This window comes from Dermacentor albipictus, chromosome 3 (assembly GCF_038994185.2).
Source record: "Dermacentor albipictus isolate Rhodes 1998 colony chromosome 3, USDA_Dalb.pri_finalv2, whole genome shotgun sequence".
Lineage (NCBI taxonomy): Eukaryota > Metazoa > Arthropoda > Arachnida > Ixodida > Ixodidae > Dermacentor > Dermacentor albipictus.
In genome coordinates, this window is record NC_091823.1 from 119,527,168 (window position 1) to 119,547,854 (window position 20,687).

At 46.9% G+C, this 20,687-nt stretch overlaps 1 protein-coding gene across 1 annotated transcript in view; it reads right to left on the minus strand.

Moving 5' to 3' along the window:
* Positions 1–2,001: 2,001 nt before the first annotated feature.
* The window catches only part of mRNA-cap (mRNA capping enzyme), a 118,571-nt gene continuing 99,885 nt past the window's right edge, over positions 2,002–20,687 (minus strand). Inside the window, exons 18-19 of the mRNA XM_065453311.2 lie at positions 19,939–20,062; positions 2,002–5,416 (exon numbers count right to left, since the gene is read on the minus strand). Of these exons, the coding sequence (XP_065309383.1) occupies positions 5,289–5,416; positions 19,939–20,062 (252 nt within the window). The 3' untranslated portion in view covers positions 2,002–5,288. The remainder of the gene's footprint in view (positions 5,417–19,938; positions 20,063–20,687) is intronic.

Here is a 20,687-nt window from a genome sequence, read left to right on the forward strand (position 1 = left end):
TTTCGCTGTCGGACCTTTCTGACCGTGACGCACCCCCAGTGTCGGCTTGGTTTCAGGGAACGAGCATAACAGGGAATGAACATAGCAATTTATTTTTGATTATGATTGGTATACAAATAACATAGTCAATGTAATATACACATTTCAGTGTTCTGCAGCTGTTGTTAGTAAACATCATCATCATCATCAGCCTGACTATAAAATCCCTTCAACATCCGAATCTGACGATGCGGAACCCTCTTCCTCGCATGCGACTCTGTCCGAGTCCGAATCCGAGCTCGGCTCGTATTCTGAATCGGAATTGAGCGACCGCTCCAATGAGCAGACGAAGGGGATCCCGCGCGCTGAGCCATCCGAAAGTAACCGCGCGCAGGGAGGATGCGCTTTCAGTCGCCCGCACAACGGAGATAAATGGGACGTTGCGTGATCAAGATGACAGAGAGAGATGGAAAAAGGCTAAACAAAGTTCGAAGGGCTTTACGTTTACTGCTGCAAGTCGAAAGCGAGGGTGCGGCGAGAGAGCGAAAGCAGCAACGAATCGCTCTTTTCGGAGAGGCAACGGCACGTGCGCCTGAACTTGACGCGCCGTAGCAGGCACACCAACAGAAGAAAAATAAAAAACCTTCAAACCAGCGGAGATGGCAGAGCAACCCTTGAACCCATAACCACACGCGCGCGACGCATGATACAGCGAACACGGAGCCACCGTGCCACTCAGCAAAGAGAAAGTGGGGAGTGGCCGTCGCGCCGTACTCTTCAATACATGGAGTAACACAGGTCGGGGCGAATATACGAACTTGTAGAAAGAGTCAACAGATTGCGTGGCCAATCCAGGAGCGCCAGCTTTGCGCTCTGGCGCGAAATTTTGAACGCACGATAGAGAACGTACCGGTACGTCAGTGACACTTTTGGGGGGGAAGCGCGATGACGTACCGGTACGTCCGTGACAGCGAAAGGGTTAATTGTGAATGCTGTAGATCTGCAAGGCAATAAATTGTTTTGCGACTCTGTATAGTCCTGCTCAGGTTTGCTATGCCTGGCTTGCATAGGCAATCAATATGACCAACATTTCCACGATGTTGGACCATGACATCACAATGTCATGACGACGACATGGTAACGGCAGTCAATCCAGAGGGCGGTGCACTGGAAATTTGAGGAAAGGCAGGTATCCAGACTACAGCTCCCTATGAAGTGGAGGACTGAGGCAGTGAATGCCTCACACAGTCAGTGACTTTGTTGATGCCTGAGTGAGCATAGATCTCTTGTTTTGGAGTAGAGACCCTGAGCTGAAGTCGACACGAAACCTTCACGAACAGCCTTGATGGTAATCACAAGTGCAACCCGCGAGCGATACCATTATCAGAAAATGTCTTTTGTTAGTAATCCTTCAACTTGCATAACAATGACTTAGTATTCTAACACAGATACATAGAAAGAAATTCTGTTTAGAGGATGTGCTGAATCAATGTAGATCGCATAGCGAGTATGTGAAGTAGGAATGTGGTGCCCTGTGTGAAACCCAAGACAGAAGCATATCTGGAGCGTACATGAACCAACACTCGACCCTTTCCCGACAGAAGACACATTGAGGAACACTGACCCTACATTCCTGGCCAACCTTGCGGATCAACCTACATTTGGTTCTATGCCTTGGTCCTGTGCTAACACCTGATAGAGGGCTTACAGATAATTCTAAGTCTGAGTTGCTATCGTTTCCAATTTTAAAGAAATTTCAAGCTTTCAAACAGAGGCACTGGTATTTAATAACCAAATCAAATAGCAGGATGTTTGATTCACTATTTGAAACTTCTGAATATTTGGATAATACTTTGGCAAATACTTTGGCTAGGAGGTTGCCATAAGTGTTCTGTGCAAGCACGAAATTGACGTTAGTGTGCACCATCACACTATCTTTGCGTACCGTGTTGACGGTCACCACAATGTAGAGCTACGTGCGATTTATACTTTGCTCAAGCACAAGTGACCACTAAAGTTGCATTCATCACCAAGCATTCATTTATTCTGATGACAAGAAACATCATCACTTCAATCACACGGCGCTCTGTAGAAAAAAAAAATTCAACAAACAAAAGGCACAACAAAAACTGCCCAACAGTTCTTGCTTTGCACACTGCAACTAAGAATAAGTGCAACTTCCCTTATGTGAAGCCAGGGTCCATTGGACAATGAAAATGGGGGTAAATAAACAAGAAAATAGATGGTAACAGACTGTTTTATGCAAAGCGTGAAGTCGCCCAGTCTCTACTTATTCCCAAGAGAATAAATATATGTATGAGGCCAGCTTTTAAAAAAGAAAACAACCATGCTAACAACACGTGTCAAAGCACCCAACTCTGACAAGGAGCCCTTTGTCACATCAATGTCAGCACTACGAGCACAAATGCACACCTGAGTCAACCAACAGCATCTAGGCAAAAGTTAAAACAAAAAACATGGCCAATGTCAAGTTGTCATTATGGCCCAGTTAAGGTATCGGTGCGAAGGATTCTTCGGTCACTAAACAGCCACTACAAATATGATTGCCTTTCTGGACACATCTGTACAGGCCATAATGAACACTAGCCTGTGAAGTTCTGAAATATCCAGCCCACCTTGAAGAGAACAACACCTTGTGGTTTGTAGTTCTTGCCACCAATGAGTTGCATTATCATTGACTTCCCCAGTAAATAAACTAGATAGCCAGATGAGAAAGAAAATCGCTACAAGAAAAAAAACTTGTACCAAAACGAAATAGTGAGTTGGGCAGATTTATAACATATGCACTGGACCAAAACAAGCGTAAATGCCACAAATTCTGCGAGTTACTTGCATGACATTGCCCCATCAATGTTTTGTGCTGTGCAGTGATGTCATCTACGCACCTTCTCATTTATTTCGTTTTATCGCAACGTTTTCCATGATACGTTCATAAAACCAACTGACTTGGATACATGGCAGGAACAACAGCCCTCTTATTTACCATGCAGCACATTAGGCATAATGTGGCAATATGCATATGAATATAGACATCCCCCAAGTTGCTAAAGTGTCAGTGAGACGTGCATGCACCACTTTTGGCAACTGCTATAAGCCAGTCGCAGCAAGCCACCGTAGATTGGATAGGACTAGGCTAGGCAGACAAACGAAGAATGCCACGACATTAGCCATGGTTGCTCACAAACGTCGCATGTACAGCATGACCAGGTTAGGTCCCTGGGACCACTTGGTCACTACATACAGGGCATTTCAAGTAACTTGAACCAAGGATTAAAAAAAAATTGTAAGCCTCAGCTGAATGAAACCAATGGCATATGGTTTGCTGTCATGTGGCGCTCCTTAGAAAATTTTTTATATTCTGCTTAATTGGTTAAGTAAGATGACATATGCAAACTTTTTAGGGCCTAGTGCGTTTTGTCGTGTTGTAGAAGGGATTCAGAAATGGCAGATCCAATTTTTTTTGTGGAGGAGTACATGCTGCGTGGAGATTTTTTTGCCGTTTAAAGAAAGCTAGCAAAAGATGACATAAAACCACGTCCAACCGTGCTTAGTGCGAAAGAGCCATGCACGTGGACCATGGCGAGGTGAGTGGCCGTGGCCCTAGGCATCGGCTTCATAGTGTGTCAGCATCTTTGGTGGTGGCTTGCGGAAAGGAAGCCCCATCATCCCTGATAAGTGATAGGCTCGACGCATGGCTGAGAATGCTGCAATACAATAGTGCACGGGTGCAGTCATGTGGTTTTATTTCATATTTCACAGGCTTTTTTTAAACGCCAAATAAATCACCACACAGCATGTACGCTGCCCCCCAAAAACTGGATTGCTTGTCTCTGAACTACCTCCACAATGCAAACAAAATGTACTTGGCCCTAAAGTGAACATTAAAAATTTTTTTAAAAGTGATTAACCACTTTTTTCAAATCCTTGGTTCAAGTTATGTGAAACATCCTGTACGAACCCGCGTACAGAGCACAACCTGCACAAGCGATACTGCTGCTAAATTTTCAGCAACTCAAGTAATATACACACCTCCAAGTATTAACTAACGCTGCATTCAATGCTAAACATGCTCAGTAAAGAGCGCTGGGTTTCCGCACATGACTACACACGGCCATTTGCAATGCAAGAAGACAAAACCAAGCTACCAAAACAAAGAGCCAACAGTCCGATATAGAAGGAATTTAGCAGCAGCAGTACAAATCAAAGTAGGGACTTGGGCGCAAATAATTTGCTAAGTTCGTTTACTTCAACAAAGTGTATTATTCTAGCCCCATTCTCCTCACTTTCTGCTGCAGTAGTTATCGATCCTAGCTTAAATGCTGCACATAATGCTCAAGCAAACAAAAGTATGCACCAATACTTCTTGCTTTCAAAAGGGGCTGCAGGCTCATCAAGCTGTATAGATGCAGCTTTTATCCGCAGTTCTTCCATCTGTACTTTATGCCACAGTTTGGCTAAAAAAACTTGTTTCAATTAACAACATGCTGGCAGCCAATTTTGTCACCATACTATAACTGTTTTCACTCTGACGGGTAGTTTACCACCAGCACTCATGTTAAAATGTGCATTAGAGAAATCTAGGGCAGTTTCACAGAAACTGGTGCACAGCTCAAACAACGTTCTTCCAGAAAAGGACAATTTATGCATGTATATGTGGCTAACCAACAAGGTTCCCCCTAAGCAACAACCCTGGTAGGCCACAGACAAAACATGTCATCCACAAAGGAACCTGAAAAACCACACACAACGAGCATGCAAAACACAAGGAAGCGAGGAAAAAAAAAAAAAGAAGCGCTCGTGGAGCAGACAATGGTTAGGGAGATGAAGCACTCCCAGTCTGTAAAAAGCGTCACTAGGGGACACTGCGCCAACAGTTAACACGCACACGTCTCATAGACATATCCGATATGCCACACGTGCCATCACACGCTTGCCCATCCCAAACACACTTCCGGATTGCAGTGGTTTCGCTACGGCGATGCATTCAAAGACATGCTCTCGATGCCCGTCTCTATGTACACATGCTGCAAGAAGACAGCACCACACTAGGCCGACAGCTGCAGTGACTCTACTCCCCCCCATTGTCCTATGCCTACCATAATGGGACACGTGAACAAGGGTGCACGGCTTGTAGTTGAGAGTGTCTTTCAAGCACGGGGCAAGTGACCAAGTCCCAATATTTTTGGAAGCAAGTGCCCCAGATGCCAACTCAGAACGTGGAGCGAGCACAGTCACAGTTCGGCGAGCCACGAAATGGCGCACGTCAGCTCTGTCGGCACAACGAAGTGCTACTGTGCCACCTGGTGTGGAGGCGGCATCAGCTCACTGTCGGTTGGCTTCCTGCGCCACCCATACTGGCGGATGAAGTTCAAGAGGAAGTCTTTGTCGACGGGATTCCTTATGCTCTCCATCACACCTGCGGACAGGAATGGCAAGACACTGTCACACAGCCATGAAAAGCAAGCATCGCACCCAAGCTGAAAATGGCTGGGCAACTAGTATTAACAAAAACAAAAGAAAGAACACTAAGCAGATACTTATCTCTGTTTGTGTTACACTGCCATTTTCAAAGTGAATCATCATCAGCAAGCCCGACTTATCCTTCGCAAGCATGCTTACAGTACTGCCAACATTTCCCATCCAGTGTGCTTTGCTTCTGATAACTTTTATCGCTCCCGTGTCTGCAGTAAGTGTTGATTGCAGGCCATCCAAGAATTGTGCCATGCTTTAGTCACAATTCATGCCAAGTGCTGCAGAAATCCTCAGCCAGGCAGACAGCAACGAAGACACTTCTAGCCTTGCAGAAGGAAATGAGACAATACTGATATGAGACTTCAAAACATCTTTTCTTGAACGCATTAGTTTCTGGCCCAAGTGTACATGACCCCACTTTTCCATTGTCTGGAGTAACCTAGCTTGTCAGGTGTGTTTCAGATTGTCCCCTAGAAAGATGCACTGAACACTTTTTGAACATGGTAAGGAAACGTCACCAAATCTGGAGACAATGCTGTCAAGAATATGCTAGCCAAACGTTATTACACTACATGTGGAAAGGTACCTACAATCTCTAGTAATACAGTCAAGTGCCTCTACAACGAATGCCTCTACAATGAACACCTCTACAAGGAGATGACCTGTATAATGAAGGGATAATTCTGCCCCTGTTCTATTGTGAGCTGTGAAGTGCGTGACCTTTACAACTAGGTAACCTGTATAACGAATGATTCTGGAGGACCCAAGCACTTTGTTATAAAGGCATTTGACTGTAGATACCTTGCTCTCTAGATAAATTATTATTATTACGGCGCATATGTATCCCAGAAAAGGTGTGTGCTCTGGGCAGACTTTATTAAAAACAAATGCATGCTATTCTTCCTACCCCTCTCTCTCAATGTTGTGTGTGCGTTTTATAATTTGCATTCTTTGCTTATTTCGAGCGTTTTGAGCCTATCTATCCGTCCGTCCATCCGTCCGTCCATCGATCGATTGATCCATCCATCTAATGACAGCATAGCTACAGTGGCCCAAGTCATATACCAGCTTGGGCCACTAGGTATGTGCCCATGGTTGTGATGTCATCGTAGTTGTTCCAACGTCATCATACTAGTTTAATGATCGGACTCTTGTCATGCCGTTGTCATGGTGTCTACGCCGACCAAGAAGCCACTAGGTATGTGCTTGTAATCGTAATACCGTTGCGGACGTTGCATTGTCGTCATTCCAGCTTTGTCATCCGACTTTTGTCATGGTGTCGTCGTGACGCCATCATCGTCATACAATCGTGCATTTGTTGCCACACCGCTGGTCATTTGATGACATCGTGGTCATTCCATTGTCTTCACTGCAGCTTTGTCATCCGACTTTTGTCATGCTGTCATCATATCATTGTTGTCATACATGCTTCTTGATAATCTTTGATCTGCCATTGTCATGATACACTTGTCGCCATGCTCTTCTCATCATACCGTTCTCATGCCACTATCATAAAGTAGTTGTCATGCATTTGTGCCATGCTGTTGCTGTGATGTGTTGCAGTTGTTCCAGCATCGTACTTTTGACTTCATCATCATTTCCGTTAGGCCATTGTTGTCAAACTGCATTTGACATTCCATTGACGTCATTCCTTCTTCATTCTATTGCAATGAAACTGTCATCATTAAATTGTGATTATGTTGCCGCCGTCATACCATCATTGCCATTCTGTTGTTGCAAGACATCGCTACCAAGCATCCATTGTCATACCATTGTTGTCATGTGATCATGATAGTGCCATCACTGTCACTCCAACTTTGTAAACTGACTCTCATTATGCCATCATTGTCACGCTATCGTCGTCGTTATGCGATTGTCGTCATATATGTGCCATCATCCAACTGCCGTCTTACCAGTGTCATGCCATCGTTGTCATCACATCATTATCATAGAGTCGTCATGTATTCATTGTCATATCGTCGTCGTGATACAGTCGCGACCGTTCCATCGTCTTCTTTTTAACATCAGTATCTGACTCTCGTCATGCCGTCGTCATCATGACATCGCTGCCACACAGTTGTCATATCATTCTCTTCATGCTGTCATCATCACGCTATCGTTTTACCATTGTCATCACTTCAGTATTGTCATCCCATTGTTGTGATCCAACATCATCATACAGCCTTCATCAACACATAGACGTCATTCCTTCTTCATCAGTCTATCATAATCATGCTGTCATCTGTCATCATTCTATCGTTATTATGCTGCCGTGGTCATACAATTTCCATGATTGCATCATCATACCTGCCAACCTGGCAAGATAAAAAATCGGGAGACATTTTATTCATGCCAACGGGGGGATTGCATTTACTGTTTCAACTTCTAGTGGGACCAGGGCTCTGCTCACTTCAAACATTTGTCGGAGTAGCTTTGCTCAAAAAATGATACAGACTGATGGCCCTCCACTAGCAGCAGGTGTTGGAGGGTTGTGTTGCACATCGATGAGCAGAATTCAGCTCTAGTTTTTTGCGCCATGCTAAAGATACTCTCACACACTGTGTAGCTACGCGGTATCACAAGTAAATCCAGCATCACCTTAGCAACTCGATGAAACATGTTTTCCATCAGTGTTTTTCATTTTTCCAACCATAGACCACTCCACATCCCACCTTTCTTCATTCGGAATGTCCTCTGGAAGACTGTACACTTGTAGTGTGGCAAACTCAGCTTCGAGAGCATCTAAAGCGTCTTCAGCAGATTCACTGGAATCTCGGGGCAGCAGCTGAGGGAAACTCTGAATAAAGAAACGAAGACTCGAAAGCGGTGCCTGTGAAATAAATTTCAAGTTGGCCACCTCCGCATTTTTGAGAGTTGCGCCCACATCCATAATGCTTTGCCTCATTGCATTTCGGAAACATTTTCCGTAGATGAGGCCCAGCGTGGTCGCTGACACTAAGGGGTAAGTTGTGTTCGACGAGGAATCCCGTAAACAGGCACTCCACACATATGACACTGTCGTCGCAGTTGTTCCAGAGAAAGTTCACTATGTTGTCTTGCTGCTCAGCAGTGTGAACATAGCTTTGATGCTTCGCCATAGAAACGTGCAGTTTGAAGTCGCCTTTGCCACCATGAGGCACACTGATGTCGCATCCACACGTTGTACAAAATGCAAAATCTCCTTTTCTTGATGTCAAAAAGCACGGAAATTCAGAAGTGCAAGATCGAAAAAACTTCTGCAAATACCTTTTCTTCGGCTTTGATAGTGCTATGACATCAAGCACACGAGGTTTCTAACTTTACATGGTGCACTGCCCACACGGTCTAGCCAACACTACTCATACACACAAACAGCAGTAACAATGCACCATGGAGGAAGGCATGCATGAAACGCAAGAGCTACATTGGCTCTGGCTTTGGTCGGCTTACTAGGCACCGTAGTCGGCTGCTTAGTCGATGATACCGATGGCGCTAGTGCAGCCTTTGTTGGTAATGCTGACGATTACGATGTGGCTGCAGATTCCGCGGTGCCAGTTTCACACAAACCATTATTGCGTGAACAGAAACAACTTTTCGGGAGATATAAGGCAGTGATCGTACAATCGGAAAGTTCAGCCAAGAATTGGGAGTCTCCTGGGCGAATTGGGAGGGTTGGCAGGTATGCATCATCATCAGGCAGCTGCATCCATTGTCATACTGTTGTTATCATGCTGTTGTGCTTGCGCCATCATCGTTATTCCAGCTTTGTCATACTGTTGTCGTGACGCCATTGTCGTCATCAAGATGTAACTGTCGTACCAGTGTCATCAATTAAGAATCCTAATCCCATTGTCGTCGTGCTGTCATCACAGCATTTTTGCCGTTCCATCTATATCATTCCTTGTTCGTTATTTCATCGTCATCATGGTGTTACGAATGATGACACGCCAACAAGTTCGTTGCAAACATTCCTTTATTACTGCTCTCTGCGACAAATCCCCCACACTGTCCACTGTTATGATCGGCCATCGGAGGCAGCGAACTTCGAACCTCTGCTATCTTCCTGCGAAGAATTGCTTTAGCTTTGTGAGGCTAACAGTACGTGCCACCGGACAGACCAGTGGAGACCCCATGGTGTGACATGTCTGACAAAGACGTGGTTGATAGATGCCACTTGGCCACTGCCCAAGAAACTGTGACTAAGAAACTCCAGGAAAAGGGAGTTCTATACTGCTTCCTTACAGCCGCTCTTGGCTACTGAAGCCAATGGACAGATGAACTAGGACAGAGGAGCCAAGATGTGCCAATTGAGCCAAGCATGAAACCTGATGTCTATGAGTGTCCCCTCCTTTCTCTGGGGCAGTGAACCGTGTGCGCCTGGGGGTACTTCTCCACTTGTGTTCAGTGAACAAATGCGCCGGAGTGATTGTGCGCACCTTCACCCTCAAGGCGGAGCTTTCGGCAACTTTGGATGCTCTGGTTGGAGGAAGGTGTGACCGCACGTCTTCCTGGCGTAGTGATCTAGGGAGGACAAGGTGGATTTAAGCAGACTTTTTCGGCTCCTCTGGTGTGCTCTTTAAAAATGATGTAGTAGTGCTGACATGTACATCATCTGCATGCTATAATGTACTGGGCTCCATGCTCTGGCTAGTACGAGTATGGCCTTTCTATGTAAAAAGGTTTGTCTCTCCTACGTAAATATACCCCCTGGTCCGTTTCTCCATCCTATCAAACTCATAATGATCACTAAAGAAGCAACCTTTGTCAAAAGGGATTGGACAACGGCGTGGGCTCGCTAAGCTTCTGTGTGACACCCCTGAAGCATAGGCCAGCTACCCATAACGAGGCGCACCAGTAGCGTAGCCTAGAGAGCGATCCTCAGTTGACACCAGACTCTGAGGCCACAACTACTGAATCCTACACCGCATGCTGTCCATCTGCGCACACACACTACACACACTCTGCTCCACTCGTGTCTTCCTTCCTTTCTCACCACTGCAATCGCACCATCCATTCCTCTCTCTGGCAACTGCAGTCAATTGTGTGTACAGTACAGCCTCTGAGAACCGCATCTTGCCTCGCCTCACTTGGAGCTCTTGGTCCGTGTCACAAAAGTGCGCATAATCAAAGCGCACGCCGTGTATCACCCAAGTCAGCAAAGCAGACGTTGGCCCCGTGACAGCTTCGACAGAGGGAGAGTGCGCATATGCCACAGACAACCGATGTGAACGGAGACTAGAAGTTTCGGCAAGATAAGCGAAGGAGAGAAGAGAGAGTGTGCGCTGAAACACCCTGTCAGACCTCAACACCCAGCGAGCAGAGTGAGAAAGAGGAGGGCGAAGGCCCGAGCATGCGCACACAGACGAGTCACCAGCCCTCCTCGAAGGTGTTTCTGTGGCCGCTGCCAAAAACGCAAGAAATGTCAAGAAGATCCTGAGGCTTTGTTCATGTTATGGGAGCACGACTCCGTCAGAAAGTTCGAGAAACGCTGGCAGAGGCGATAAAAGCACCTTAATGAAATCAGGGGGATCAAACCGTGCCGGTGAAGAGATGTGACACGTAGACCGACAGTCTGCAGAAGGGGATTCCCCGACAAGCTAGCTGACGAGTTCCTTGGGCGTCTGCATTTCCGGAAGAAGTCCCTTCTTCAAGATTTGCCTTAAGTTATGTTGAGGACGTCTGGCTCAAGACGAGCAACGGTGAGTACTAGTGGATACTTGGCACAGTTGACTCCCGTTAATAGAAAGTTCACGGGCACCACAAAAACCTTCAATTAAATGAACTTCCAATTAACCATAACGAACAAAAAGGCACATTTATTTCAAAGCAGACCGTTTATGAAAAAAAATCGGTTATTGCCTTCTGCTTCTGTTTGCAGAATCTTGCTGTGGAAGGCAAGTTCTGCAGGCTGTAGATGTGCCGGAGTGCTTCCTTGGCATTGCTCTCTGCAGCAAAAAACTGCTGCAAGGCCCACAGCTACATCAGCAGCCTGCAGTTGTGGCTCACTTGCAACGTCGTCGTCTACGTCACCTCCATTACAAGTCTCGTTGGGCTGAACGATCTTGATGATTTCAGTGCCCATCAGCGTACTACACCTTTCTACTGTGCTGTCAACAGCAACGTATTCTTCGAAAGGGACGTCGCCGAGAGCTGCTTGAAGGCTATTGTTGTCAAGCTCACTTGTGCGTGCTTTTCCCGCTGGAAAAGACGAATAATCTCCTGCGGCACTTGCAATGAAACAACAGGCCTTGAAGCAGTTTGCAATGGTTTCCTCTTTAACGAGACCCCACGCTCGCGCCAGCAAGTGGATGGCTCCGAGGATGCTCACCTCGTACTGAGTTGAGTTGTCCATACACAATAACATCCACTCAAGAAGATGCTTCCGGTACAGTCCTTTACATGTTTTTATGATCCCCTGGTTCATGGGCTGTAACACCGATGTTGTGTTGACTGGCAAGTAAGAGACGTTGTAGCCGACTATAATAGTATTTTTTGAATTAGCTCTGGAAGAATTATAGAGATCTATATATTTGCGTAACAATCACAGTTCCTTTGTATCCCTCGTTTACTGCTCTATCAAGCGACAAAACCGACTCATATTGTTATTTGGGAAATTTATTAACGATGCGGGGCCACCGGTCCCGTACAGCCGCTTACAGCGCAGGACGCTGCGGTTCGAGACATACTGCACCCACCCCGGAAGGTTAGAAAAACACCCACAAAAGCACAGCAGAGATGTGGCTACGTCAGGCGGCTCGACTGATAAATATAGAAGCATCATTTAAAACACACAAAATCATTCTCCACTTCAAGTGGCGTTTTCTCTACTTCCTTTTTTAAATAAAAAGATGTCGATCCGTAAATATTTTCATAAACAATGGTTAAATTTCCTAATTTTCACCTTTCCTTTCTGTTTGGCAGTTGCCTTAGCTCTCTCCCTTAGTGTATCGCCTAATTTCTCAACTGCTTGATACTATTGTTTCCAGTAGCCAACGTTGCATGAAAAGTGCTGTACAGTTAGGGAAAAACCAGACAAGGTTATGGGTGACAGTCATATTGCTTATGGGTTTAAGGGTTAATGCAGGGTTTGATAATGGACGCTGTTTCGCATTATTTTATTTTCCACACTATCTAACCCATATCGTGGGTATACGGTTCCGAGGATCTGCCAACGTCGCGGCGAGCCTTCGCTAGAGGAAATAATGAAGCAAAAGGCAAAGTTAAACGCAACTGGTGCTTCCTCCTACCGTAACTCGTTCCTCGAGCATAAAGACCAGCTGACTATGAACCGAATCCCTTTCCTGGTCCCTGGATCAGTCTAAACAAAGAAGATTGAACTAACAAAGCAAGAGCGATGCACGTGATCGTTGAATAGGTGGTGACAACTGAACGCATCTCGAGTTAATTGCGTGGGTACCGAATCAATGAGAAAACTGGCATTCACACCTCAGGACATGCTGATAACTACCACCATCCAAAAGGAGTGAAAAAGGCAGCATAATGTTGACCGCTGAATAGCTGTCAAGTCTCAACATTGATTTGACGGCGCTTTAGGAATGTGTGTGAAGAATGGTGGTGTGGGGCGGGGTGGGGTAGTCCTCTTAAAGGGATAGTGAATAAAAAATTTGTCGCCGAGATTTCTGTCTCCAGTGATAGCTGTCGCACCGAGAGCGACCAAAACAACACTCTTTCTGAGGAGAAGTGAGCGAAAAGTAATTATTTTAATGAATATTTCTGAAATCACAGCACCTACCGGCCTCCTCCGAACGCTTTGGCAAAACCGGATGTCACGTCACGCTTACCCACCTCGAGGCCCAATGCGAGCGATCGTCCACACTGAGCGCGCGAAGGGGCGAGTTGACGTTTGCAGCAACGCGCTTTCTTTGTTCGACGTCCCTATTCGTACCGCTTCCTCGTGTGATCTGTTCGAAAACCTCGTCTTTCATCTCGTGGATTTGTGGTTTGATGTGTGAAGCAGCCGTGTCAACGCCGCAAAATGCCGAGGGTATGCTGTACGCATGTGAAAACGGCAGGCAGCGGTAGTCTTTTTCTCGCGTACTTGTTCACGCTGTAGTTTTGCGCACAGGTGCCGTTTGACCGTTGCTTGTCGTTTGTACGATGTTATGAGCCAGATATTTGGCCAATTCTGCCAGAATGAATCGAAATCCGCATCGTCTGAGGCGACGGCTGACGAAAAAAAATTCGCCGACATCAGACTGGTGGCGCCATCTCGTGTGCACCAAGGGAAGGAGTGCTCGGCTGCGATGAAACAACGGGACGCTGAAACCGCTGCGCATGTACTCGTTCACTCCATGAATAACAAGACGTTCCCTGCTTACAGAGGCGCATTTCAGTCACTGCACATGCCTGGCTTCAATCCTCGCCCGTTGCTTCATCGCATCTATTCTCAAGACAGCTACTTGCGCGCATCAAGCACCTGCCGCGCGAGAGTCGGCAGCCGACTGTTATGCTCACGCCGCCGGCCACACCTGCTCCGATGGCGTAGGTAAAGGGAGGTCTACACGCGTCAATATCTTCAACGATTTCTACATTTTCTTTTTTTTTTGTACAGTGTGTACTCACGGCACCTGTATTGTGCATTGGTGGCTTTCATGTTTTACGCGCTAACATCTACCCATCCAAGCGGGCGGAGCAAGCCGCTTTGCGCAGAACGCAGAGTAAATTCCTTACGTCGCCTGACATTGCATAGCCTGAGGCATAAGCGTCCTCGCTCTGTTGAAGCCAAACATGGCAAAGCGTTTGCGTGAGTGAATCACGCTGGGCGCACCGCCACGGATGCAACACTGTCAATGAGGCGTGCGCCTCTGGTCTCGCAAACTCATTCGTGACAGGTGCGAGCTTGCAATCCGAGCCGCAGGATGCGCGTTTATATCTGGCTTCCACCTATGATGCCGCCCCTGATCTCTCAGGGCGAACGCGTGTACATGGAATGCACAGTGTAAACACCACTTAGCTGGTCCAGACCCTCTCGGCACCGCGGAAGGGGACTGCTGCGGCGGTCGTCGTCAATTTCGCTTGACGACGTGGACGGATCGTAGGCATACGCCTTTATCGTTCGTGGTTGTTCAGTAGGCCGCTCATCCAAGTCGGAGTCATAAATTCCGCTCATGCTATCGCTCTCACTAGAACTTTGCATTTTGCACTGCGCAGCGCGAGGAAAACAAAACTGCGCAGCCGGCCAGCTCGCTCCGCGGCTGCCGAGGGTAGGTGTGACGTCAGATCCGCCGGCTTGTTGTCGGGAGCGCTTTGCGAGTGACGCGGTGGTCGCTCATAGAGAGTCAAAAATAAAGCCATCCGCTCAAAAGTAACCCGAATAATGACTATATACTATAGCAATCGTGTCTTAGGAATGCGATCGTGGGGCTATCTCTATATTCTTCGATTTTTATTCTGTATCCCTTTAAATTCAGGGGGGGGGAGCCCTGGGCCCCCCCTTTGGGTATGTGCCTGGGTTGGAGCAGTATGCTCTCAGGCAGTAATTAATGGTGCCATTGCGGAGCTCGACCATTTGTCCTGCCAGCTGATAAGGCACAGTGTGACGGTCCTTGATGCTCTAGTGTTTTAGGAGATTGTGTCACAAAGGGCTCACAAAGGGCTTCCCATTGTTACTTGTGATGGCCACAGGTGTGCCATGGTGACGGAAAATTACAACCATACACTCTTGAAACTTTTGATGGTCAATGACATAAATATACGGCGCCGCGAACAAGCCCAAAATGGTCGATGCCGTATAATTAGGGTGCCGTCTGCACCAGTTAAAGAGCGCGCCTACTTCCTAACTTTTTCTTTTCTGGCATGTGCTGCCACTATGCGGGGAATACAGGGAATTTTTTTCTCGCACCTCCCTCTCTCGGTTTTCGTTGCATGGTTTGTTTTAGAGCTAGTTTGCTCCGGCGCGCCTATATACTATCGCTCGCGCATTGGCGTGCGCACAGGCGGGCAGTTGTTTGGGTTTTGTTCTACGGGCAGTTTCGGCTTCTTGCGCTCGCAAAATTGATGGCTATCTCGTTACTAATCGCTCAAAGGGCGACCGCCTATTTCTTGCTCGTTTAGTGCTAACAGGGGTGCGCATAGGAAGGATGCCGCCATGCATGCATTCCCTTTTCTTTTCTTTTCTTTTTTAGAGACGCGCGAAAACTAATTACCTCTGGTTGGCGATAAGATGAAGATTGGCAGAAGTTTGTCACACGTTTTGCTTCTTTGACGGGTACGCAACCAGACAGTTTTCTTGAGTGTGCTCACCTACACAGTTCGATTACGCTATGGACGCAAATATTAGTGTAAGAGCAGGAACGTTTCAGAGTTGCGAAATATTCTCGTGTGCGCATTTTCTAAGCCTTGAACTATGTGTAAAACGATGCATCAAATTTTTTATTCTTATAAGTTTATTTACTTTTTATTGTTATTATTCATGAATAAACAGTACATATATAACAACACAAAATATTCTTTTCTCACTTTACGGTCACCATAGAAAAATTACAGTAACTTTTTTTCGAAATAGGTCCCTCAGAATAATTGGAATCTGCAATAAAAAATCGACCCTGGGCAGTCGCATATGGCGAAAAGAATCGACCCTCAAAGGATTGAGATTTTTGTACTTGTTGCCTCTCGTACAAGGAAGGGCTCTGGAAAGTTGGTGAATTTGTCGATAACCACCAGAAAGTATTTGTGGCCATGAAGTGTAGATGGCAAGGGCCCATTAATAGCAACATTAAGCTCTTCCATGACAGCTGCCTAATGAACAGTCGTTCATTAGGCACTCCGGCTTCTGGCTCTCGGCTTTTGTGCACTGACCTACAGCAAAGGACTGCACATACTTTGATATGTCAGGTGCCCGCATGCCCAATGGTCCAGTAGTCGTGCGCCATCTCCAGTGCCAGGTGTCGGAGTTGATGACGTAGCAGTCTGCTTGGCTCCAGTTCTGTTGTCTCTGCCAGATCCTGAACAAGGCAGTGACCAGCATCCAAGCTCGGGAGCCTAGTCCCTTGGGCCACACTTTTCAGTACTGGGAGAAGGCCGTCAAGAGCCTGTTTTTGGATGAGCCGTCCTGTGTCACCTAAGAGTGTGGCACCCTCTTCCAAAGCCACTGTTACTTGCTCAAGTTCTGGAGCAGCAATGGGGAACAGTATCTCATGCAGACTGTATCTTGGGTGGTCTTCACACTGGAGAGGGGCTCTGCTCAAGGCATCTGCAGGTATATTTGCCAGTCCGCGTCTGTGCTTGATTCAGCAACTGAAGCCCTGCAGTCGGACCCAACGCTTGACCACGGGCAAAGCTTGGTTGGTGCTATACATCCATGACAAGGACTAGTGGTCACAGTGGATCTCAAGCTCAGTAAATTGAAGCTGGACCTTGAACTTGTGCACTGCCCACACTACAGCAAGGCATGCTCACTCCTGGACAGTATGATAGCTTTCGGTCTCTGTAAGAACCCTGCTAATGAAGGAAATGGGCTGCAGTCCATCAGGATCAGCCTGCAGAAGCACAGCTGCAATGCCGACACCACATGCATCAGTTTCAACCACGAACGGTCGGTTGAGATCTGGAAGGCCCACAAATGCATTCTGATCTAAGGATTGCTTGAGTGCAGCAAAAGGCTGCTTTTGACTTTCTGCCTACTGCTTTGGCTTATTCTTCTTCAAAAGATTTGCGAGTGGATGCGCTGTCAGTCAGAAGTATGGGATGAAGTTTCTATCATAGCCAGCAAGCCCTAGGAAGGCTTGCAATTGCTTAATTGTGGTGGGTATTGGGTAATCTAGCATTGCACGCATCTTTTCTTCATCAGTTCTGGTCTGCACTGTCCAGGTAAGATGATGTGGCCCAAAAACTTAAGGGACTGATGGCATACCTGCATTTTGTCCTGTAAGGCCACCACTTTCCAAAACTGCAGTACTTCCTTCACCTGCTCAACATGACTTTGAAGTGTCTCCGAGTAGACTAGAACACAATCTAAAAATGCCGTAGTGAAGTGGTGATTGATTCCTTGTATCGCACGGTCCATCAAGGTTTGAAAAGTTGCTGGGCCACCTGCCACCCCGAAGAACATCCTGACGAATTCAAACATACCCTGATGCAGATGAAGGCCATTTTCATAATGACGGCATCATAAACAGGAATCTAAAGAAAAACTCTTGGGAGATATCAAAGCTTGAGGACCCCCGAGCTCAGCCAAGTTGTGCTAGCAGCCAGTCTATTTGAGGCACTGGGTAGGCAGGTACCTTGGTTTGTGCATTAAACGGTTGGCAGTCTACAGCAAGCCGGTAGCCTCCAGATTTCACTACGATGGGCACTGGGGTGCTAGTCCAAGGGCTGTTGCTTTGCCTTATAAGAACCTGCTCTAGGAGGTCATGTATGCAGTTTCCAATGATTTTCTGCTTCATAGCATTCACTGGATGGAGCTTGCATCTCACAGGCACACTATCCCCTCTGTCTATGCAGTGCTGAGCAAGGGTGGTGCACCGGGTAACTGAAGTGAACAAAGGGCTGAAGTTATCAAGCACTTCCATCATGCTTGGTTGTAGTTTAGTTGCTACAGCATGGTGCTTGCCCTCTTTGGTTGGAATGCTATTCCTTATGTCAGGAGCTGCAAGAACTTCGAAGAGGCGGAGTGTAGACACATGTCCTGAGCTTGGCACCTGTCTACTCTGCTACCTTTGCCCCTGGCATTCTAAGTAATCCCACTCTTGAGCTTGTATCCAGTAGGGCTTCAAACGTAGTATTCCTGATCTGCACCTCTAGGAGGGGCTCCTTCCTGCCGGCTGAAACCGCTACCTGCAGCGCAGTCACGCGGGTGCCCGCTGAGATGGCACCTACTGCGTCCCGTTTCCCACACACTGTGATCAGAAATGCCCGTTTTTGTTGCATTCGTAGCAGTGGGTCAGGCCAGTACATAGACCTGCAGGGCAATCACGAGCTAGGTGACCCACACCTTTGCAGCGATGGCAGGTAAATCCCCCGGAGTCAGGCTGTTGGTATCTCTGTGAAGGCACTGTGACAGATAGCCTTACAGCACAAGTGGTCAGTCCATGTAGCTGGTCTTGATGGCAGGATGGCTGTATTGCCATGGAATGCAATGGCCAGTAAGATGCCACCAGCAGAGACTGAAGCGGGGAGACAGCCGGAGCCATCAACACTCTAGGCTGTGTTCTAGGCAGGCCAGTCCAGTCATAGCTGACTGAAAATCGAGGTCCCTGACCCCTTGGTCTGTTGGAGGCGGCGGTGGCTTGTACTGCAACTGCCTCCAAGCACGCTCCATGAGGCTATCAGCTGTCTTAGCTAACTTCGCGAGAATGGCAAACTGTTTGCCTTCTACCAAGCCTTGGAATTGCAGGTGCATTTGTCACAGCACGAAGTCAACGTTTTCCAATTATGAAACTTCACTGTTGATCTAGTCATAACAGGCCACAATCGCGAAAATAAATTCTTAAAAAATTTCTTCTGGGTGCTGCATGCGGAACTTAAGTTCTTTTTTCAAGCCGTGCTTTGCGTCAATAGAAGAGAATTCCACAATGAAGGCCGCAGTAAGTTTCTCTATGTAAATGTGGCCATGAAGCACCACCACAACTTCATGCTGCTTTCCAGAGAATTGGGCACAATGTGGATAAGCCTTTCGTCGGCAGCAACAGCAGCGACCAAACAAAGCATCTCCAGCCAGTCAAAAACTCCTTGACGAACTGGATGTCGTTGAATTAGATGACCTCCAGAAGAGCATGGTGTGGAATCAACCGGTGGTTGAAACGCTGTCGCTGCTGTCACAGAACTTGCCGGCACTGTCTCTGCCGCCATCAGTCTTTGTCGAACTGCTGGTCTGCGTCAGCAGATGATGCAGCAACTCTTCGGGCATCTTAACCGCCTCCATGTCCATCCCGGACAAGCCCCCACTCGTTATGAAAGCCTACAGGCTAACGCATTTGTCGCAGACATTCTTTTATTACTGTACTCCACAACTCTTGCCTCAAGCTGTCCACATGCTGTCTATCCGTGCACACACACCACACACACTCGGCACCACCTGGTCCTCTCTCTGGCAACTACAGTCAACCACGCGTGCAGCCTCCGAGAACAGCGCCTTGCCTCACCTCACTTAGAGCTCTCAGTCCACATAAGCTGCCATTCTCTTCTCACAACAGCGCTGACGTCATACAGTCATCGTCAGTCCACCATGCCTATAGGTGACCTTGGCAAGCAAGTGCCATGGCAAAGTGGGACAATGCCGGAGAATGTCTCGTATAACCGGAAGACTCAGAATGTCTACTACACATGTTAAAAAATATAGTGGCTTCAGAAATGCGGTGTGTCGCTACATAGCCTGAATGCTAATTGCATTACCGTTGACTGTCATTGCGAGACGAATTTTGGCGTAATTTTTTAAAAATGGATATTAATGCTCACGGGTTGGAATGTATGTAGGTCTCCACCCAGACAAAAGATCAGTACAAATGCAACTGCTTGTCTTACACATACCTTCGGCTGTTGAAAAGCTGTTAGGAAATGACTTGTCCGTTCGCTCTCGCAGCATCACCCACTGGCTCCCATCGATCTTGCACTCGATTATCTTGTTGTCTAGATCCTTCATGTGCTTTGTCATCTGCAACACAAAACAGAAATGTAGATACAGTCACTTCAGGGGTCATGGCCGCAGAGTTTTAGTTTTTCCCGGGGGGGGGGGGGGGGGTCAGAGGTAAGGCGAGCTTTTCCGCTAAGCTACCGTAACATATTCAAGCTAGTACAAAGGTGAAATGAAAGCAACAAGCTCGAATACATGTTTAAGCGATACACATCTATTGATACAACTCTATTCCTGTTACTCCATTATTTTTAAATTTCTTGCTCGTTTTTCAAATGTCCAAAACCGCATTTCTTATTTCTTGTTTTTTGGGGAAAGCAAGGCTCCCAGGATTCACGATGTCTGCTTACAGATGGAGATTGTTTTTCATTTTTACCATGACTTGAAAGAATTGGCAGGAACCCCATCCTCCCTCCCTTACTATTACAACTAAATACCCCAACTGAACATTTTGGCTTCTGTCATCCTACACTAGGCACCAACTTATTCGTGTTTGCCATCGTGGGTAAGGAGAGTGAAGTAAATCATTTTCATGGCTCAAGAAGCATTGCTTGTTCAAATAGTGCTGATCAGTTCGCATGAATTGAAGAGAGAAAAAGATACCTGGTAGGGAAAAAAGGGGCACTGTTTTCTGCGCCCATAGTGG